At 45.0% G+C, this 23,123-nt stretch overlaps 1 protein-coding gene across 1 annotated transcript in view; it reads left to right on the forward strand.

Moving 5' to 3' along the window:
• Positions 1-23,123, forward strand: part of PSME4 (proteasome activator subunit 4) — a 212,208-nt gene that overhangs the window by 57,381 nt on the left and 131,704 nt on the right. Inside the window, exons 8-14 of the mRNA XM_084622260.1 lie at positions 2,706-2,828; positions 14,480-14,572; positions 16,249-16,514; positions 18,705-18,891; positions 20,820-20,909; positions 22,688-22,752; positions 22,845-22,995. Of these exons, the coding sequence (XP_084478386.1) occupies positions 2,706-2,828; positions 14,480-14,572; positions 16,249-16,514; positions 18,705-18,891; positions 20,820-20,909; positions 22,688-22,752; positions 22,845-22,995 (975 nt within the window). The remainder of the gene's footprint in view (positions 1-2,705; positions 2,829-14,479; positions 14,573-16,248; positions 16,515-18,704; positions 18,892-20,819; positions 20,910-22,687; positions 22,753-22,844; positions 22,996-23,123) is intronic.

The raw sequence follows: 23,123 nt of genomic DNA on the forward strand, positions 1-23,123 counted from the left end.
TGTCCAACTTCTCTCAGACAACATGCAACAGTTGCCTATGTCAGCAAGTAGGACGGGACACGTTCCCCCCCCCCCCCCCCCCACTGTGTGAAGGCCATCGTCCTCTGGAATTGGTGCCTCAAATATGACATCACTCTCCATGCTGTACATCTTCCTGGCACAAGCAACTCTCTTGTTGACTCCCTCAGTCTCTCCTTCCATGCCAACTATGAGTGCAAACTCTATGACCTCACACTCCGCTCTGTTCTTTGCCAGTGGGGTACCCCTCACTACGATTTCTTCACCACAGCAGACAATCTCAAACTTCCTCCCTTCTGTTCCAGGGGAGCCCTCAGCCCAGGATCTCAGGGCGACGCCCTTCTCCTTCCTTGGACCACTGAACTCCACTCTGCCTTCCCGCCCATTCCCGTTTCCACAAGCCCTAAGCAAAATACAATGGGATCAGGCGACAGTCATCCTTGTGGCCCCCACTTGGCTTTGCCAATATCGCTTTACAGATCTCCTTCTCCTCTCCATCTGCCCCCCAATTCACCTTCCCAATCTCCTGACACAACCCATTGGCTGCATCTGACAACCCAACCCCAGCCCCCCCCCATGGGCTGGTATTTGAATGGAGCTCGTGGATAGACGCAGCATGCTCTGCTCTGATTCCATCCACAACATCCTTACACACAGCAGGTGACGGCCCCCTAGAGTTTGCTATCAGACCAAATGGTGCTGCTTCACCATTTGGGTGTGTGACCATGGCTATTCCCTGGATGCTATCTCCAGGCCTGTTGTCCTGGTCTACCTCCTCCACCCCCGGTACTCCGGCCTTGCCCACTCCGCCATGTACACCTGGCGGCACTCAGTGCCTTTCTCCCCCCTGGTGAATGGCTTTTCCGTCTTCATTCACCCGACTACTGTCCGCTTCCTCCATGGCCTTCTCAATGCCGTTTCTTCAGTCTGCAAGCGGACCCCTACCTGGGACCTCAGTGTGGTCCTCTCCACCCTCACTAAGCTGCCCTTGGAATCTCTTGCCCCTTGCTCCCTGCCCACTTCTCCATGAAGGTGATCTTCTTGGTGGTCATTACCTCTGCACTATGCGTCAGCGAACTGGCGGCCATGATGGTGGATCCTCCCTTCACTGTCTTGCACAAGGACAATGTCTCCCTCCACCTCCACCACAAATTCCTCCCCAAAGTGGCATCCCCATTCCACCTCAATCAATGCCCCGCCTTCTACCAGACACTTTAATCTCCCCACCTTCTACCCCAAACTACATACCTCCTCCAGACACCGCGTGCTTCGTTCCCTGGACATACGTATGGTGCTGGCATTCTACCCTCAGCACACCTGCAGCTTCCGTGCTTTCTCCTGCCTTTTCATCGCCATTGCTGACCGTTATTGGGGCCGCGCACTCTCTTCGCAACGCCTCTCTGGCTGGATTTGCTGCTGTATTGTGGACTGCTATGCTCTCTCTCATGTTCTTTTGTATTGCTTCCATCAAAAAAAAGTGGTGGGCCTTATTAATCTCTTGTTTATTAAATCCAGTGGGTTTGTCTTTAATTTCATATTCCTTTTTATGGTTCTGGAACTGCATTTTAATCATACTTGCCTGTTTTGTTTTGTTTTTCATTCAGACTTAACATTTCTTTGTTCTCCCATTTCTCTATTTTGCCTTATCCAAGATCCCCGAACACGTTGGTATGGTTTGAATCTCCATTATTAGCTGCAACACCTAGTTACCAACTATAAGGAGATGAATACAAGGACCCTTATGCCCTATCCTCAAGCTTCTGATGCAGAAGAAGTATGTGGGGATAGGACACTAAAGACTAACTTTCCTTCCATCTTCAAAAGCTATAGGTGCATGTAAGAAGTTGCTGGCACTCATTTTCCCTCTCAAACTTATAACATCATCAAAAATATTGGAATAAAAATAAATAACTCCTTGTCTGTGATACCTTTTCTAACTGAAAAGAAGTTGTAGGTGGAGTGCCCCACAGCAATTCTTGGAAAACACTCTTGTTTACAGTATGCACAAATCATTGGGAATACTAGGTAGAAGTTTAAATTGTAATGATAACCAAAGTATTGCAAAAAGAACAGGAGTATTTGTGGCACCTTAGGGACTGACAAATTTATTTGAGCATAAGCTTTCATGGGCTAAAACCCACTTTATTGGATGCATGCAGTGGAAAATACAGTAGAAAGATATATATATATGATATATGTATAAAGATATATATATATACACACAGAACATGAAACAATGGATGTTATCATACACACTATAATGAGAGTGATCAGTTAAGGTGAGCTATTACCAGCAGAGGAGAGAAAAAACTATTGCATAATCTTTAACCTGATTTTAGTTCTCTAGTACCAGCAGTTTGAATCTCAGACTGCTGGGTGTTTAGTATCATGATAGTTCTCCTACAATCATGCATTTAAATGTATTTCACCTTTATGTGAAAACTGATTGTCTTAGAGTAACCCTTGATGCTGGGACCTAAAATTGTATCGGTTATGCACACTGCTAAGAATGGAACTTGCAGTAACTACGAGTAGCCAAACACTAAATGCATATGTGATGTTTTGTTACTCGGATGTTTATTCTAGCAAATTAATAACAACTATGCAGGAACTGTTGCCCCATTACAAGTATTGTACAGAAACCTCTTATAAATAGTATTAAGTAATAATATTAACTTTTTTAACAGATATTTACAAGGATTTTGAGAAGTTTGAATCTTCCAGTGGGAAGTGGTCAAGTTTTAGTTCCAAGATTCTTAACAAATGCTTATGATATAGGACATGCAGTAATGTGGATCACAGCCATGATGGTTAGTATTCTTTTTATATAGTACATTAAAAACTGGTAATGAAAAGCTCTGAACAGCTGTGTAGCTAAAATGATTAGAGTGTCTGGGTATTCAGCTTCAGCAGATGCTTATTTCTGAGGTTTTCTTTGACCAATGTTTATTTAAAGTAGTGCCTTACCGTAGGTTGGGGATGTGGAACATAAGGTTTATTTCAGGGCTGCTCTAAGTGGCACTTTGGAAATGAGCTGCCAGCTCATTGATTTAAAGTCCAATACAAGCATGAAGTTTGTCCACAGTGATATTCTTCAGAGATGCTTTACAAACAGGATTCTCATTCTTGGGTCCTGAGCTCCCACTGTGAGACAGGGAGAACTTCTGTAGCCAAAGGGTTTGGGCTTTTTTTTTTTTTTTTCTTTCTGAGGTTCTGGTTGTGGTAATTGTCACTATCACTTTCCAGTCCCACTGGGTATTGTGTCCTTTATTTATACAAGTCCTTTGTTACGGAAAATTAGTTCTTCTTTGAGTGCTTGCTCGTAAGGATTCCATTCTAGATGTGTGCGTGCCCACATACATGGCCCTCGGAGATTTTTGTTTTAGGACCACATAGGGCTGACTGTGCCACCCGCTAGAGTACCGCTGCATGAGCGCGGTATATCAGGCGCCGCTGTCCCAATGCCCTCTCAGTTCCTTCTTACTGCCTGTGGTGGTCAGTCAGAGCACCTTTTTTTTCTTAGCTAGAGCTAGTGGTTGTCTGTCATTCTGAACTTCGTGCCTTAAGGCTGTTGTATGTAGTTCGCTTTTGCTAGTGCTAAGTAAAGTACTCGTTAAGTGTTAGTTAGTCGTTAGGGTCCCAGCAGGATTTTGCCCCAGGCGGGGCATGCCCGGGTCTCCCAGGTTTAAGCCCAGCTCGCACTGCAGCAGCCTATGCCTGTGAGTGACCCCCAGGGCAGCTTCCTTAAGTGCCTGGGGAGTCACACATGAAGGGGCAGTTGTGCAGAAACTTTCGGCCCCACACCCAGAGGGAGCGGGACATTGCCTCAGTGCTCTCCTGATGAAGTCCGCCCTCCGCCTGGCTTCCGAGCTGTCCAGGCAGGTAGTGCCAAGTGCCTCGGCCTCCGTGCATCAGCACCAGGCCTCTCCTGGCACTGTTGGCCATCACCTCTGCCAAAGAAGAAGGCCAAGAAGCACTCCCTGGCACGGAGCAAGAAGGCCCCAGGGGTCATCTACCAAGGGACCCAGACCTGCCCACCAAATTTCTCCGGAGCCACGCGATCATGCCTCCCTGGTTGGGGTGCCCTTAAAGGTCCATCACCGATTCCTGGGAGCAGTATGGTACCCGCACTGCTGCCTGCACCTTTGTCATCCCTGGCTCCCTCGGCGCAGAGAGAGCACAGGTCTCCACCTGCTCCGATGATGACCCTGCTGCCGCAGGTCCCTGCTAAGGCTCCCCAAGAGGGCAAGCCTGTAGTTAAGACCCCTCAGGGGATAGGGGAACAATGCTGATTGCCGGACAGAAGGTATTGCTCTTTGCTGCTGCGTCGGGAATCCCGGGGCAGATCCTAATTGTGTCGCCGGTCACCCAGGCAAGTTTCCAGATCCCCTTGTCACTACTCTCCAGCATGGGGTCAACGCTTTCCTTTCTATTCCTGGCACTGCTTGCTTTCTTGATGGTCGCATTGGTCCCAATCACTGGAATGGTGGGAATGTTCCTGGTACAGGTCTCCACGCTACAGTTACCTTTCAGTTACGCTTGGGCAATGATCACCGGTAGCCATGACCAGCAAACAAACGCAGATGTTGATGGCTCCTCCCTGGTCACCAGAAGAGGGTTCCTCCTGTCTGGAGGGCCAGTTCAGCTGATTGCCAAAGTCTCATTGGCATGATTGGGCACCGGAGCCCGCTCCCTCATCTGCAGGACCGCAATGGCAGCATAACCACTGGCCAGCACAGTGGTCTTATTGGAGTGCATTGGGCATACCAGTTGTGATGGTGCCTCCTTCACAGCGCTGCTCGGTGGCTGCAGCGGACCATTGGGTGGCGGCCCCACCAGCACCGGACCTGGTACTGGAAGCCCATTCTGAGGTCAGGGTGGAGGAACCTCTGCCCACCCCAAAGCCTCTTTCTCCAACCATGGTTGAGACCCCAGCACCCCCACTGGCTTTCCAGTCTTCCTCGTCATCCCCATACGAGGCGGTCGCGGGACCTTCCAGAGCTAGCCCGCCGGGTGACTTTAGGGAACATCAAGCCTTTCTCTGGCACGTGGCCAAGCACCTGGTGCTCGAGCTACAGGAGATAGGGGAGCAGGAGGACACCCTCTTCAATGTCCTCTTGGCCTCTACGCTCGCCTGGGTCGCCCTGCATGAGAGGGTCCTCAGTATAGCCAAGGCCTTGCAGCAAACCCCCTTCTCCACCCCGCCCACCTCGAATTGGGCTGAGAAAAAGTACTTTGTGCCTGCCAAGGGTTTCAAATACCTCTATGCCCACCCGCCCCCGGGCTTGCTGGTTGTATCTGCAACCAACAAAAAAGACATGCAGGTCCCCACCTCCTCGACGTCCAAAAACAAAGACGCTAAGAAACTTGATTTATTTGGGGGAGAGATTTATTCTACTGCCAGCCTGCAATTTTGGGTGGCGAACCATCAGGTCCTGCTGGGCCAGTACAATTTTAATCTCTGGGACAGTCTCAAAAAGTTCCAGGAATCCTTCCCTCAGGGTTTGGCCCAAGAGTTTGGCACTCTGGAGGAGGGTATGGCAGTGGTCAGATGCTCCCTGCAAATGGCATGGGATGCAGCGGACTTGTCGGCAAGAGTGGCCAAATTGGCAGTGGTCATGCGATGTAGTTCCTGGCTCCAGACGGCAGGCCTCTCCCAGGAGATGCAGGCCTCGATCCAGGACCTCCCCTTTGACAGAGTTGGTTTGTTCTTGGATCAGACAGATGCTGGGCTGTACCGGTTGAAGGACACTAGGGCTACTCTTCGTTCGTTGGGCATGCACATGCTGTAATCAGCCAGGAAGCCCTTCCAACCACCACTGCCGCCAAGACCCTGGCAGCCTCATTAGGGACCTACAAGGAGAAGGGATGCTAGTTTTAGTAGTTGTCGCCCTTCTTCCTCCTGCTCGCCAGCCCAGCCTGGGGCAGCCAAACACCCAGGGGGCCAGAAGTGATCGTTTTGAGAGTGTGCCCGAGAGTGACGCCCCAGTCAGTCGACGATCCTACCTGCCTTTTCCTCAACCGCCTTTCCCCCTGCCGCTCAGCCTGGTCATGGGTTATGTGGGACCACTGGGTCCTGGACATAGTGGCTTGGGGCTATACCCTGCAGTTCTTGGCTGCTCCTCCTCCCAGCTTCCCCCCTCCCCCCAATTTTCCCATCTCTTTTCAGAAACCCTTCTCACGAGCAATTCCTTGCTCAGGAGGTAGAGAAGCTCTTGGGCTTGGGGGCTGTGGAGAAGGTTCCTCGGGACATTGAACGAAGAGAATTCTATTCCCACTACTTCCTAATCCCAAAGGAGGTCTCAGGCCCCTCGTGGATCTGCATGGCCTCAACCAGTCTCTCAAGAAATTGAAGTTCCACATGGACTCCCTGGTCTCCATCATTCCTTCTCTGGATCCGGGGGGGCTGGTACATTGCTCTCGACTTGAAGGACACTTACTTTCATGTCTCCATATTCCTGGGCCACAAGTGCTTCTTGCGTTTCATAGTGGCCGGGCGTCACTTCCAGTTCATGGCGTTACCCTTTGGCCTGTCTTTGCCCCCAGGGTGCTCACAAGGTGAGTGACACTGGTAGTGGCTTACCTGAGACATCGCCAGGTCCAGATCTTCCCGTATCTCGACAGCTGGCTCATCAAGGGCAGGTCTCCGGAGCAGGTCCGATGGAGCCTCGAGCTGGTGTGGTTCACCTGCAATGATCTGGGCCTGTTAATAAACACAGAATAGTCCACGTTAATGCTGGCCCAACGCATAGAGTTTATTGGAGAGGTTCTCGACTCCACGCGAGCGAGGGCCTTTTTTCCGGAAGTGCACTTCCAAACCATGTCGGACTTGATGGCCCACGTGAAGAGCCATCCGCTTATCACAGCCCATGACTAATGGGCCACGTGGCCGAGTGCACATACATGGTCAGCCATGCCCATCTTCATGTACGACCTCTGCAGGCATGGCTGGCCTTGGTCTGTATCCCCAGCAGGGATGTCCTGGACCGAGTGGTCATGGTGCCAAGCCACGTCTCTCTCATCCTTGGACTGGTGGCTGGATCCAGAGTCGGTGCAGCAGGTGGTTCCCTTTGTGACCCCGTCTCCGTCGCTTACCCTGGTTTCAGACGCATCTGACCTGGGCTGGGGAGCCCATCTGGACGAGCTCAACGCCCAGGGCTGCTGGCTATACAGCGATCTGGGCCTTCATATGAACGTCATGGAGCTCAAAGCGGTTTGCCAGGCCTTCCAGGTTCTTGTTCCACCTGAAGGGCAGGGTGGTGCAGATTCTGATGGACAATACAGCTGCAATGTACTACATCAACAAGCAGGTTGGAGCCAGGTCTTCGGGCCTTTGTTGGGGAAGCGCTCAGCCTCTGGAACTTTTGTGTGTGACATGCCATTCATTTGGTAGTTGCCCACCTGCCCAGAGCCAAGAATGGCCTGGCAGATTGCCTCAGCAGGACCTTCTCGTCTCACCACAAATGGTCACTCCCTCTGGAAGTGGTCAGCCTGATCTTCCACAGGTCCAGACAGAACAGGCAGTGCCACATGTTCTGTTCTCTGCGGGGCAGGGACAAAGCGTACATCAACACCCAAAGTCAAATACCACCTTCCCGCCAGTGCCGTTAATCCACAGAGTCCTGCTCAAGGTAAAGTAAGACAAAGTATTCTAATTGTCCTGGTGTGGCCTCATCAGTACTGGTTCGGCATGCTGCTGAGTCTCTTGGCAGCCACCCCGCTGCAGGTTCCTCTTCGGCCAGATCTGCTGTCCCAGAACCACGGCAACCTGCTGCACGCGAACCTGGAGTCACTTGACTGCTTTGCTGCTGCGTGGTTGAGTGTGGACAAACGGGGGTGTTCCGCTGGTGTCCAGAAGGTCCTGCTGGGGAGCAGAAAACTGTCCACCTACCTATGTGGTGAAGTGGAAGCAGTTCATGTGTTGGGTCTCAGACTGACACATTCGTGCGGAAGAGGCCCCTCTGCAGGACATCCTGGTTTATTTACTACCCCTTAAGCACAAGAGTCTGTCGCTAACTTTGATCAAGGTATACCTGGCAACCATTTTGGCGTTCCACCCTCCACTTCAGGGCTGGTCGGTCTTCACCCATCCCATAACGGGAAGCTTCCTGAAGGGTTTGGAGCACCTTTACCCACATGTCCAAGATCTGGTCCCACCTTGGGATCTGAATAGAATCATAGAATCATAGAATCATAGAATATCAGGGTTGGAAGGGACCCCAGAAGGTCATCTAGTCCAACCCCCTGCTCAAAGCAGGACCAATTCCCAGTTAAATCATCCCAGCCAGGGCTTTGTCAAGCCTGTCCTTAAAAACCTCTAAGGAAGGAGATTCTACCACCTCCCTAGGTAACGCATTCCAGTGTTTCACCACCCTCTTAGTGAAAAAGTTTTTCCTAATATCCAAACTAAACCTCCCCCACTGCAACTTGAGACCATTACTCCTCGTTCTGTCATCTGCTACCATTGAGAACAGTCTAGAGCCATCCTCTTTGGAACCCCCTTTCAGGTAGTTGAAAGCAGCTATCAAATCCCCCCTCATTCTTCTCTTCTGCAGGCTAAACAATCCCAGCTCCCTCAGCCTCTCCTCATAACTCATGTGTTCCAGTCCCCTAATCATTTTTGTTGCCCTTCGCTGGACTCTCTCTAATTTATCCACATCCTTCTTGAAGTGTGGGGCCCAAAACTGGACACAGTACTCCAGATGAGGCCTCACCAATGTCGAATAGAGGGGAACGATCACGTCCCTCGATCTGCTCGCTATGCCCCTACTTATACATCCCAAAATGCCATTGGCCTTCTTGGCAACAAGGGCACACTGCTGACTCATATCCAGCTTCTCGTCCACTGTCACCCCTAGGTCCTTTTCTGCAGAACTGCTGCCTAGCCATTCGGTCCCTAGTCTGTAGCTGTGCATTGGGTTCTTCCGTCCTAAGTGCAGGACCCTGCACTTATCCTTATTGAACCTCATCAGATTCCTTTTGGCCCAATCTTCCAATTGGTCTAGGTCCTTCTGTATCCTATCCCTCCCCTCCAGCGTATCTACCACTCCTCCCAGTTTAGTATCATCCGCAAATTTGCTGAGAGTGCAATCCACACCATCCTCCAGATCATTTATGAAGATATTGAATAAAACCGGCCCCAGGACCGACCCTTGGGGCACTCCACTTGATACCGACTGCCAACTAGACATGGAGCCATTGATCACTACCCGTTGAGCCCGACAATTTAGCCAGCTTTCTACCCACCTTATAGTGCATTCATCCAGCCCATACTTCCTTAACTTGCTGACAAGAATACTATGGGAGACCGTGTCAAAAGCTTTGCTAAAGTCAAGAAACAATACATCCACTGCTTTCCCTTCATCCACAGAACCAGTAATCTCATCATAAAAGGCGATTAGATTAGTCAGGCATGACCTTCCCTTGGTGAATCCATGCTGGCTGTTCCTGATCACTTTCCTCTCATGCAAGTGCTTCAGGATTGATTCTTTGAGGACCTGCTCCATGATTTTTCCAGGGACTGAGGTGAGGCTGACTGGCCTGTAGTTCCCAGGATCTTCCTTCTTCCCTTTTTTAAAGATTGGCACTACATTAGCCTTTTTCCAGTCATCCGGGACTTCCCCGGTTCGCCACGAGTTTTCAAAGATAATGGCCAGTGGCTCTGCAATCACAGCTGCCAATTCCTTCAGCACTCTCGGATGCAACTCGTCCGGCCCCAATCTTGTGCTGTTCATGCTCAGGGGTCCACTCTTTGAACCCTTGGCTTCCTGCTCCCTTCTGCTTCTCTCCTGGAAGGTCGTCGTCTTGGCCGCTATAATTGCGGCCCGTAGGGTGACCAAGATCAGGGTGCTCACATCAGACTATACAGACTTCTGTAAGGACAAAGTCCAGCTGCGTCTGCACCTAGCCTTTCTGCCCAAGGTCGTCTCCGAGTTCCTTACTGGTCAAGACGTTTACTTACCAGTCCTTTGTCCAAAGCCTCATGCAAAGAATGAGGAGCTCAGGCTGCATGCCCTGGATGTCAGATGGGCGCTGGCCTTCTACATTGTTGGAACAAAGCTGTTCCGTAAATCAACACAGTTGTTTGTTGCTGTCACTGACAGGATGAAAGGTTGCCCAGTGTCAGTCCAGAGAATCTTGTATTGGATCACGGCCTGCATCCTCTACTGCTGTGAGCTGGAAAAAATGCCTCCGCTGGCGAACATGACGGCTTATTCAGCTACGGTGCAGGTGTCCTCAACAGCCTCCCTAGTGCAGGTGCCGATCCAAGAGATCTGTTGGGCCGCAACCTGGTTATCCATTTACACATTTGCGTCGCACTATGTGCTGACCCAGCAGGCTCGAGACAATGCTGGCTTTGGCAGAGCAGTGCTGCAAACTGTGAGACTGTGAACTCCAAGCCTACCTCCATTGATTCTACTTGTGAGTCACCTAGAATGGAATCGACATGAGCGAGCACTCGAAGAAGAAAAAAGGTTACCTACCTTTCAGAACTGTTGTTCTTCAGGGAGATGTGTTGCTCATGTCCATTCCATTACCTACCCTTCTGCCCCTCTGTTGGAGTTGTCGGCAAGAAGGAACAGAGAGGGCGTAGGGCCGCCAGCCCCTGATATACCACAGCATGAGTGCGGTACTCCAGAGGTCACCACAGCTGGCCCTAAGGCAAAAATCTCCGACGGGGACACATGTTCTGCCCTGGACTGGAATGGACGTGAACAACACATCATAAATGCCTCACCCATTAGAGTACAGTGGGGAATCCTAATCCTATGTTTTCTGTCATTAGTCTATTACTATAAAATATTATAAATTCCTTATAGCTTTATTGCAGGATAGAGTACATTATATTGAAATAAAACAATTAAACTTCAGGTCTGTTTCATTACAGTTTTATTGTTATTAGAGTTGCAACTTAGCTCAGGTTTACAGTCCAAATTTTCATGGGTCTACCTCGCATCCTGTAAGGATAATTAAAGAATCATGAATTTAATTTTGGGTGACGTTAGTGCACTGAAATGGAGCTATGTTGTTTCATCAAAGAATGTAAAGAAATGCCAACAATAACAGTTACAAAAAGAAGGCTTCTAGCATTATGCTATAGCCTGCCAACATTACTACATGGAATGAATTAATCATTCTAAGTAGCTGCCCTGTTCTGAATGTAAATATTTGTTCAGGAAGCATACATTTAGGTTTGTAGTGGTCCCTTGCTCTCAAATGAGGCGGGAGGTCACTCCACCTAGCTGTATCAGGCAACAGCACTCACGCTCGGGTCCCGCTGGTGGGGCCGAGCAGTAAGACGTCTACAGCTCTGTAGCTACCTAGTAGAGGCAAAGAAGCAGTAACAGGCTGATGCTCTAGCCCCTCAGGTGGAGCAAAGCGGTGAGCACTCTTTAGCCCACAGTCTCCTGGCTGGGGCTTGCAGTAATTAACAGTCTAGGGCTCTGGCCCTCTGGGTGGGGCAGAGCAAGGAGCAGGCCTTAGCCTAAGCCTCCTAGATAAGGCAGCCAGCAAACGCACAGTCTAAGGCTCACTGTCTCCTGATGGCACAAGCCAAACACAGGCCTTCTGGCCTAGGGGTACAAACGTCGCCATCCCTGGGATGGGGTTGGTGTCGGGGAGCCATAGGGGGACCCGGACCCATCCGACTCCACTGGGCCCTAACAGTGGCGGAGTGTTCGGCCACTGGGTCAACGGGGGATCCCACCAAAATACCCTGACCCCTGCTCTGGGAACCAAACTGGACTAATGTCTGGTTTCCCTGAGCTACTTCCTATCACAGTTTGGAGAGGGGGTTCCGTAGTCCAAGGGTTCTCTGTCTCCTCAGGGTACACTGCACACGGCAGTCCTGGCAACTCCTCTCTAAGGATGGTTGTGACAGGTGCCATCTGGAACTGGGGTACCACTGAGCCCCCCGACGCACCAGCCTGGGCTCCCTTTTCACTATACTGCTCCCTTTACACTGTACTGCTGTGAACAGCCTGCACGTTCACCAGCACGCATACAGATAGGGCACACCCAGCTGCAGTTACGTGCAGATGCTGTGATCATTTCTGCATGGTAAAGCTCCAGCTAAGGAACTTCCCAGCTATTCTGCACCTCCCTCTGAAGTGTAAACCCAAAATTACACCGTCTTGCACTGCACAGGGAACTGTACAGCATAAGCTCATGAAATTTGTCCCCTCCCTCAATGTGGAGAGGAATATACAACAGCTTTCTGCCCCTGAGTTATGACTCCCATCCACACTTGTTTTATACAAAGCAAAAACAAATTTATTAACTGCAAAAGATAGATTTTTAAGTGATTACACAGCGGAGTACCTAGCAATAAACAAAAAACGCAAACTAAGCTTAATATATTACATAGATCAGATCTGAATAGCAAATCCTCACCGTATGTGATGATAGAAGCAGGCTACAGTTTCTTAAGGGGCAAGCTGCACTAGTTTACAGCTTGTAATCCCCAGGTGTTCCATTCACAGGCTTAAAATCCTTTTAGCCTGGGTCCAGCACTTCTTCCAGTTCAGTCTTAGTTCCTCAGGTGTTTCCAGGAGTCTCTTTGGGTGGGGAGTCAGTGAAGAACCACGATGATGCCTTAAATAGCCTTTGCATATGGCAGGAAACCTTTGTTTCAAGGCTTGGTTCCCATGCCAGTCAGTGGAAAAACACTGATATCCCAAGATGGAGTCCAGCACCAGGTGACATGGTCACATGTCCCTGTAGTGTCATAGCTGCCATGAGTCGAAGGCTGTTTGTAGCATCCTCAATAAGGCTCCCAGGTGTGAAATAAGCTTCTTCTAAGGCCTATTGTTCTTACTAATGGTTCATTAACTTGAACGGGCCTTTCCCAGACAGCCATCTAGACTGAGAGTCCTTTGTCTAGTGGGCGTTCCCAATGTGTGCTCACATTTGTAACACAGATGCGTAGTCAATATTCCTAACTTCAGATACAAAAGTGATAATGCATACAAATAGGATAATCATATTCAGTAAATCATAACTTTTTCAGTAATATCTCACATGACCTATCTTGCATAAAATACATCAGAATTATGCCATAATCATATCATCATAATATCTCTCTGAAGAATATGGGGTGCAATGTAACATAGTCTCCTCCGGAGGCAAGGCGCTGCACATCGTCAGCTTGGCTGTAGCAGCAGACTGGAGAGGCATATCTTCTTCTGTGGCTCCTGCTCACCTGAGCTGCAGGGCTTTTCCTATAACTTCCAGTTCCACCCCGGTACTTCTGTTTGGGGGGGGGGGGGAAGGCGGGTCTGGCTCTTCCCACTGGAGGAATTAGTGGTCCCTCGCTCTCAAGTCCAGAGGGAGGCCACTCTGCCTCATTACAAGGTTCAAATCTCAGGTAACTTGCTTTTTATTCTTACTGACTTACAGCTGTGCTGCTCTTAATACTGGGTTAAGAACCATCCTATTAACTTTCTCAGCATATATAAAAATTTGAATATGAATTTCTAGGAGAAATCAGCCACCCCACTTACAGGAATGTATATTTAGAGTTGGCAAAATTTGATTTTTATTTTTTTACAATTTTGACCAATAATATTGATGTTTATTTTTAAGCATTTTAGATTTTTTTATCTATTTTAAATTTTCATAGTTTTGAGAAATTATGGGAGGGGGTGTCAAACAATAATTATTTAATTGGAGAAGACATTGAGATTTAGTAAAATTAAATCTTTGTAACTGGTAAAACACAAATTGTCAACATCACATGTCAGAGTATGCAAAGCAAATTTCCTTAAATGAAATTCTAATAAGTTCTCAAGCAGTATTTTTCTTTCTTAGCCTATCTGTAATTTTTTATTATCGTTCACGGAAATATTTTCCCGTTGGTTTGTTGATGGTGAAACTGATATAACCGAATAAGAATCTAATCCTTCCAAGCCTATGTATATTTCTTTCAGTTATTAGGCTTCCTGTGTCTGGTCTGGGGTATTTTTAGTGACGCTGCCGTTCTTCACTAGAAGCTGAACAAAAGTTCGGTGTCCTTTGCACAGTAGTTTGAATTTGTCTTCAATAATACGTTACCAGAATATTGCAGTTTCCTTTTTCCTGCCCATCTTCCTCAGACTGTAATATTGCATGGCATTTGTTATACATAAAAAGATACTTAAGAAAGATAGTTCTAAAAATAGACAGAAGTGGAATTCTTGCAAATTTTAAAACTCTTTCTGTTCGCAAGAACAGAAGAAAAGCATAGAGAGGTAATAGAATGTTTCTGTGACCAAAACCAAGCCCAAGTGATTTGTGTTAATAGTTTGTTAGTTAATCCAAGTTGCCTTTGTTATGGAAGGATATTATATCGATCTTTAACTTGTCTCATGATGCTGAATAATCTATTTTGGGTAGGTTAAACTTGATTTCTGACCTCAACAGTGTCCTTTTTCATGCTTTTCCTGTAAGTAGATTAAATATATATGTATTTGGTTTTGGACAGGGTGGACCAAGTAAACTAGTACAGAAGCACTTGTCTGGATTATTCAATAGTATTGCATCTTTTTACCATCCTTCAAATAATGGTCGCTGGCTGGTGAGTTTGTTATGCTTTGATTTTAAGACTAAAGATTTTAAATTTGGAGTGGGATTATAATTTTATCCTGAATTTTTCACTGCTGTGCTCTTCGCTCTTAGTAAAAGAGTATATGCTGCTTTATGCAAACCATTTCATCCTATAATAGATTACTGTGGACTATGTATATACTTTAAAAAATAAATTTCCAAGAAAACACTAATATGATGTGTGAAATTAAACTGAAAAGGAGCCAGAAAACTATCCCTATCTATTAAGAAAACATGGCTTATTTTTTAACTATTTTAAGTACAAGCTGTGAAAATGAACATGTCAGATTAAACTTGCTGCTAGTCTTTGTTGTGTCTGTCAGTTTTTCAAGAACCTAGTAAAACCTGATTTTGGAATAATTGATCGTATGATTCTAGTGTCTGAAGCACACTTTCTTCGTTAAGAGAATATGATACAATATTGACCTACATTTGTAGGTATAGCAGAATCTAACTTTGATTGATCAACATGAACTGAGCTTTTGTTAAAAGCACAGCTAAAAATCCACTATTTAACATTTTATGCTATTTTTGTTCTAATATTTAGTATTGAATTTAGACTGTAGCTTAATTTTCACAGTTAAAATTGATGTTCCAGTTCTCAACAGAACTGGATTTTTCTATATCTCTCTGTGCACAGTTCCTGTCGGAGATAAAATGAGCTTTTTTTAATCTCCAACAATTATTTTTAATTAGAAGTATCCTAGAAAAACATATGAAAAATTATTGGATCCAATTCTGCCTTCATACAACTTTCTTGAATGGGAGTTGCTTGTGCATAAGTTAGGGCAGAAAGGAGCTTACTAAAAGGCAATTTACTATTGCAGATATTACTGGTGAAAATATTTCTGGTGAACAATTCGCTGCACTGAATTCCAGCAGTGCTGTCATAAATTAGGTTTGGTTCACAGACTAAGTTAATTTAGTCAGTCTTTCTTGATGCTTTTTACATTAACTCTTTGTTACTGGAAATAGATATTGACGCATGTGAATAGTGAACACAAGGGCAGGTACCTTTCCCAACCTGCTCTGCAGAAGTGGGGTAGGTCCCTTAACAACCTTAAAGCTGGGTTTCTTGACCCTCAGAGGATCCTTGGACAACTTAGAGGTATTGTAGTGGGTCCTCTACCAGGCAGTGCAGGGCATCTCCCCTGGTAGCTGGCACAAGTTAGTGGCAAGGCTGCTCTAACTCATGCCAGGGTCCTGCCTCATTCCTGAGCAGCTCCAAGATCACAGGATGGCTTACATATTCCAGAATGTTTCAAACATATCCTCTGCACATACATATTTATGGAAGATCTCCATTGCTGGTAAGTAATCTTTATTTATCTGAGTTTTTTCTAGAGCTAATTTAGTCATTGTACAGAGTATATAAGCATGTGTTTTAAATGTTTATAGAAATGATTAGGAATGACATGAACAGTGTAGCTTGTAATGTTCTGGGAACTGAATTCTCATAGTGAATTCTGAACATTTAGATTTACTACATTCCTGCGGTTCTTATCCATTTTGAGCAACTGACCTGAAGTTAACAAGCTTATTTTTGAGTTCCTGGTATAGGAAAGGTATATCAGGTTTTTGCCACTGTCCATTCTCACTGCTAATTACTTGAAATTGATTGTTTCCTCTGGTTTATATATCCAACAGAACAAGTTGATGAAACTGCTTCAAAGGTTACCAAGTAGTGTTGTTAGAAGACTGCATCGTGAGCGTTACAAGAAGAAGACTTGGCTAACTCCTGTGCCTGATAGCCATAAACTTACTGATCAAGATGTTACAGACTTCGTAGAATGCATTATTCAACCTGTCCTTCTGGCTATGTTTAGTAAAACTGGAAGCCTAGAGGCTGCTCAAGCCCTACAAAATCTTGCACTAATGCGTCCTGAGTTAGTAATTCCACCTGTACTTGAAAAGTAAGTTACAATGAAGAAACATTACTGCAAATAGAAGTTCAGAGCTTGCCCCCCAGCAGCCATAGTGAGCCACAGAAGAATTTCCTTGATGAAGGGGAGTACTTGGGCTGGGGGAGCTGCTGAATTAGATCGGATCCACACCCATCCCTGCAGCTAGGTTAGTCGGGGTGTTGTCAAGTGAAGGAGGAAGTGCTTTTTAGTTTTTGTGCTCAGCTCCTCCCTGGCTCCTGGAATGGCTGGGGCTGTTGCTAGAGAGCATAAATTAGAATTGCCTTCAGGCTGCTCTAATTTATGATGGAGACTGTCAACAGACAGTTTCAGGATCAACTGTAAGCCAGATTTGCACCCCTCACTCCTGAGCTGTGCTGAGCTCTCCTTGTCACAGCTCACAATCTGGGCCAAAGTTTAAATAAGTATCTTTAATGTTATTTGAGTAGCAAAAAGTGTGTAATATATTACTTATTTATATTGATTTTTCAATTTTCTTTGACAAATGATACATTGTATTGTTACAGGTAGGTAAAAAATTTGCTTCAATGTTGCCTTTGATTTTACAAGAAAACTGCAAAAATAGCACTCATCTGGAATGTTTTGGGCCCCCAACTATAATTGAAATTCACTATAAAAATCAAATGAACTGGCAACAACATAATCATAGGATATAAGGGTTGGAAGGGACCTCAGGAGGTCATCTAGTCCAACCCCCTGCTCAAAAGCAGGACCCATCCCCAATTAAATCATCCCAGCCAGGGCTTTGTCAAGCCTGACCTTAAAAACTTCTAAGGAAGGAGATTCCACCACCTCCCTAGGCAACGCATTCCAGTGTTTCACCACCCTCCTAGTGAAAAAGTTTTTCCTAATATCCAACCTAAACCTCCCCCACTGCAACTTGAGACCATTACTCCTTGTCCTGTCCTCTTCCACCACTGAGAATAGTCTAGAACCATCCTCTCTGGAACCACCTCTCAGGTAGTTGAAAGCAGCTATCAAATCCCCCCTCATTTTTCTCTTCCGCAGACTAAACAATCCCAGTTCCCTCAGCCTCTCCTCATAAGTCATGTGTTCCAGACCCCTAATCATTTTTGTTGCCCTTCGCTTTACTGTTCTTACCATTTCCCTTCAAACGACCAAAATTGTAAAACCATTGCACCATCCCCTTCCAGAGAATATAATTGAACTTTGCAGTGTCTGAAAAATTAACCTCCCACATTCCTTTATTTACTCGCTACATTTGTTACATATAAAAATAACATAACTGCTCTTCTAAGTAAGGCAACAGTGGTAATGTATTTATTCTGGGTTAGGGATGACTGCATAATTGAGTAGTGGAGCATAAGGCTTATATTGCTAAATGCTATTGTCTCAATACACTTAATGCAATGCTCTGTTCTGTGTAGGCACATCTGAGAAATGTAATTTAGTGTGTTTTGAATGAAGTAGTGCAGATGTGACACGGTGACTCAGTATGTCCTTGAACTGTCATGAGAATAATAGGAATTATTTCACAATTATCACTATATGGGGTGCTAAAGAAGTGCCCTATATAAAAAAGCACAGGACAGGTAAAAATTCAACTCCAGTATTTTATTTGTGTAATAAATGTGAGCTTTAATTTTTAACAAGATGTCTTGAAATAAAGGGCTTTCTTCAGTTAATGGGTTAATATAAAACTCTTAAACGTTGCATCTTTATTTAATTTTGATATTTAGAGACAATAAAGACCAAGATTTTGTCCTACATATAATTTTTGAAACCCATAAAGAGCTCATATTGTAAATATATCTGAACCATTTATCTAGATAGTATTTTAATAATATGGGCTTTTTTGACTAACCCATAGCACCTGTAATAGTCAGTCTTCAGTTTTTGTTTTGTTTTTAATTTTATAGCCCTGGATCTAGTCCAGACAATGTACTGGAATCACCCATAATTTATTCAACAATAATTCTGTGGGACACTGGTGGTGAACAGCTCTGCTCAGATGAGAGGAGCATGTTTTAAAAGAAAGGAGTTATTAAATTCACTGTGCAGTGAAATACAACAAAAGGTTTGGACTATTGTATAATTTCTAAAAGGAACATTTTAAACTGACATAGTATTGTTTATCTAATTTCATCAGGTATGGTTTTTCTTTTAGAAGTTTACAATTTTTAGCTGTTTTTAATCTGCCTTTTTCTTCAATCTCTGTAGAACATACCCTGCACTAGAGACATTAACAGAACCTCATCAGCTCACAGCTACTTTAAGCTGCGTAATTGGCGTAGCTCGTAGCCTGGTGTCTGGGGGCAAGTGGTTTCCTGAAGGTCCGACACACATGCTACCTCTGTTGATGAGAGCGTTGCCTGGTGTGGATCCAAATGACTTTAGTAAATGCATGGTAAGTGTATAAATCTCAGATTTTTTAAAGTATAAAATACAGTTTGTCTATTTAGGGTTACTTTGAAGGCTCTTTAATTTTGATCTCACATTATGTTTCCAAAGGATTTTAGGTCACTCTTCATATTAGGGTTCCATTTATAAAAGATTAATAAATGATTAATAGATGTTATAAACGTATTACAGGTATGAATAGTGTGTGTACATAGGTAACCCTCAGTGCATCAGTAAAAAGTATAGATCATTATAAGCAACTTGTTGACCTCCATCAAAATATAACCGTTGACTAACCATTTATTAAATCACCCATAATTAGGGCTCCGTGTCTGTCATGGAGGTTGCGGAAGTCACGGATTCCATGACTTTCCATGACCTCTGTGATTTCTGCAGGTGCCAGTGTGCCTGACCCTAGGGCTGCTTAAGTAGCTGGCTCTGGGGCCAGCTGCTCAGGTGGCCCCTGGGACAGCCATATCAGCTGCTGCTCTGGTGGGTGGCCAGCCGAAGCAGCCGTGGTCTGCTGGCCCTGGGTGGGCGGCTGGTCAGAGCAGCCCCGGGCAGCGTTTCCCCGGGTGGCCAGCTGGAGCAGCCACAGTCCGCGACCCCAGGCAGCAGTTCCTGGCCAGCCAGCCCTGGGCAGCGGTCCCGTGACTGGCCTGTGACCTGTCCATGAGTTTTACTAAAAATACCCGTGACTAAATTGTGGCCTAACCTATAATCACAAATTGACCCTTAGTAAAACAATTTATGAATGGAGCCGCGATATAAAGTGCGGTTGAATTCTGACATATAGAAGGTTTTTAGGCAAGAGACCTATGTGAGAATTGCAGACAAAATTCCCTACATCCCAAAAAAATATATCGAAGCTATGGCACGAAGCATCTCTTTATTACTGCATCATCTGGATGGATTTTAGCCAGGCAATCCATGTAGTTTGTGGACCCACTGACCACGTTTTGTGGCTTGTCATAGACCACCCTTCTATGCTGCTGTACAGCAGTACTCCGCAGTGCATATACAGTGGACTCACCTTGAATAGCCTTCAGCTCAGTGAACTGAATGGCACGTTTGGTTATTGCGCATCTGTGCAAGGGATGGGGGCAGAAATTTGCCTCTAAGAGTATCTCTACATTTGAAATTCAGATGTAATGGTAGTGCAGGTAAGCAGACCCACACTAGCTTTAATCTAGCTAGCACAGGTAATGATAGCAGGGAAGACTTTGCGGTAGACACAGCAATCTGTGTACACTCACAGGGTCCCCGATGGACTTGCAGTGGGTTGGCTAGCTCATGCTGAAGCCTGTGCTATCATATCTTCATTACTATTATTACCTGCACTAACTAGATTAAAGCTAGCACAAGTACCCCTACCTGCATTACAATTGCACCTTAATTTGCAGTGTGGACATATCCTAAGGGTCTGATCTAAAGTTCATTGAAGTAAACGGAAAGATTCTCACTGACTTCTGTGGGCATTGGATCAGGTCTGAAATGCCCATATCTTAGGGACTTATGCTGATCAGGTATTTAAACAATATATATTTGACACCTAATGTCACTTTCACATTTGATGCATCTTTAAATGTAGCATACCTATGCATATTTTACATTTTAGGTTGGAAGTCTCTCTTCCTTAAAATTCCATAATTGAATTGTACAAAATAAGATAATCTTACAGAAAATGGAATTATTTTCTGTACTTGATTTTGGTAGTAACCATTACAGAAGTTTTCTGCCTTGAATGAAAGATATTAATAAAAGTTTCCAAAACAACTAATTTTTTTCTAATTTTTTTTACAGAAAGTTTGTAAAGATTTCCTGTTCTAATTAATGCCTCAAGCTTTAAATCCCATAGATTGTTTTAAATCTCATCAGCTTTTAATATGTATAATGTGATAATGTGCGTTGAAACATGTTTGCAACTCCCAACAGATCACATTCCAGTTTATTGCAACGTTTTCTACTCTGGTGCCTTTAGTAGATTGTTCATCTGTGCTGCAAGAGAGAGATGACCTCACAGAGGTAAGAATGCTTCCTAGACATAAAATATAAACTACAAAACATTGCTTACTCTAGTAGTACAATAATGATCTCTCTACAGGAATACAATTTAACTGCCTTCTTGTACAAGTGTGTTACCAAAAGTCTTAGAGGGGCATCCTGAGAACATTGCCCTGCATAGTTAAAAACAACACACTTCCTATTAGTAACAGCTTAATATAAGAGAAATAATTTTCAAAATCTTAAATCGTTTCACTTTAGGTTTACTGAACTGAGCAATGAAAATTGATCCCTTTTCACTTCTCAGTTATCATACATTAGTACAATATTGCAGTGTTTGGAGATATTTTAAATCCAAACTGTATTTGATACTCAAAAAAACCCCAAAACCCTAGCCTTCTATTAGTGTTAGGGTTCTGTAAAACCACGTGGTAGTGCCCCTTTAATGTGTTTACAATAAATCCAACAAAGTATGTAGACTGAAGACTTGTTAATGAGGTATATTCCACCTCTCATTTTTAGTCCAAATCTGGCCCTATTTGGTATTGACTAAAATTAATAATTTAGCTGTTTGGTAGCCTCTTGGAAAGGAGGTTGAACATTGAGTTTCCACGATTGCCACCTTCACAAATCCAAAAATGGAAATGATTTTCTTAATAATAAAAAATAAAAAAAAAAGAAAAAAGAAGCAAGCAAGTGCTTCGCTGCTTTTTTGTCAGTTTTGAACTCTTAGGGGAAATCACCCTTTTTGTGCATGGTCATTTCATTGAAGTCATCCTAAAATGCACCACACAAACTGGGGGACCTTTTCCCATTCACTGCTAGTGGGTAGGTGGGGCCCTTATCCAAAACCATCCCTTCCCCAGGCTTTGATCTCAACTCTTTGCTCTATCCTCTGCTACCCCCTCCCTCCCTTTGGGCACTGTCCTTCTTGCTCCATCTGTGTCCCCTAAACACTGCCTCCATCCAGCACCCATGCTTGGAAACAGTTTTCTCTACTGTGCTCCCCCACTTCCCACTCACCTTTGATTCTGTGTCCCTTCCTCTCTCCACTTAGTGTTGAACAGAGGAGAAGATTGGGTAGGAGCGGCCCACGGAGGCAGCTCCTCCCCCCGTGCCACCCTCTGCCTCTCCTCCCCCGCTTCTTTGCTTGCCCCACAGTCTGTTGTTCCCATGGTTGACACAAACTGTTTAAGCTGGGGAACAGATGGATTCTACAAAGAGCAGCGGTCCCTGCTGGTGGCAGCTGCGGTCCAATACTTGCAGTTTAGTCTCTGAGCAGTGGCCCTTTATGGCTGTGTTCAGAACTGTACCATCAGTTACAGCTCAGGCAGAAATTCTGAGCTGCTGGAGACTTCTCATTCAATGTTAATACCACAAAATCACAGCACTCACGAAAATATAGCAAGAGTTTGCACCCAGAGTTCCTAGTGTACAGATAGCATGAAAAAATCTACCATCACAATTAGCACTAATTGACATCCTTGTTGGCTATAGCTGTGGGGCCAAGGATTTAATGGCCGTGGAGACAAAACTACTTTCACCCTCAGAGGTTAAACCACCAGATTGCAGGGCCAGGCATGCTGGTAGGACAGTATAAAGAAGATTGGATTGTGGCTCCCTTCTTGGACTGTAGATAAAGCGGACTGCAATACTAAGTTCTCCAGTCTGTCGATCCAAGTGCTAACCTTACTTAGAAAGTATTTTTTAAAAGGTAGTAAGTTAGGGAATATAAATATATATTTAAGTAGGAAAGTTAAATGTTCAGAGTCTTTCTTCTTTACATTGGAAAACTGTAGGTGGAGAGAGAATTGTGCTCTGCTACTGCTGAATTTGAAGATTTTGTTCTGCAGTTTATGGACAGGTAAGTGTATATACTAACTTCAGCATGAAAATCTTCAAAGTAAGATTCTTTTTTATTCGTTCACTAAATCTTGATTTGTTCCAATTGTGTAGATGTTTTGGACTCATAGAAAGCAGCACACTAGAACAAACTAGAGAGGAGACTGAGACTGAGAAGATGACTCATCTAGAGAGTTTAGTGGAATTAGGTCTTTCTTCCACTTTCAGTACAATCCTCACTCAGTGTTCAAAAGAGATATTTAAGGTATGTGGAACTTTTGTACTGAAAAAAGAAAATGTTTACCTTCAGTTCATTTTCAGTTTTGTACAAGGAGGATTTTGTTCTTTCTATGATAGCAAAGCGCTTGTACGTTTGATGAGTCTTCTCTCTTG

This window comes from Lepidochelys olivacea (assembly GCF_965140295.1).
Source record: "Lepidochelys olivacea isolate rLepOli2 genome assembly, chromosome: 3".
In the NCBI taxonomy this organism is placed as follows: domain Eukaryota; kingdom Metazoa; phylum Chordata; order Testudines; family Cheloniidae; genus Lepidochelys; species Lepidochelys olivacea.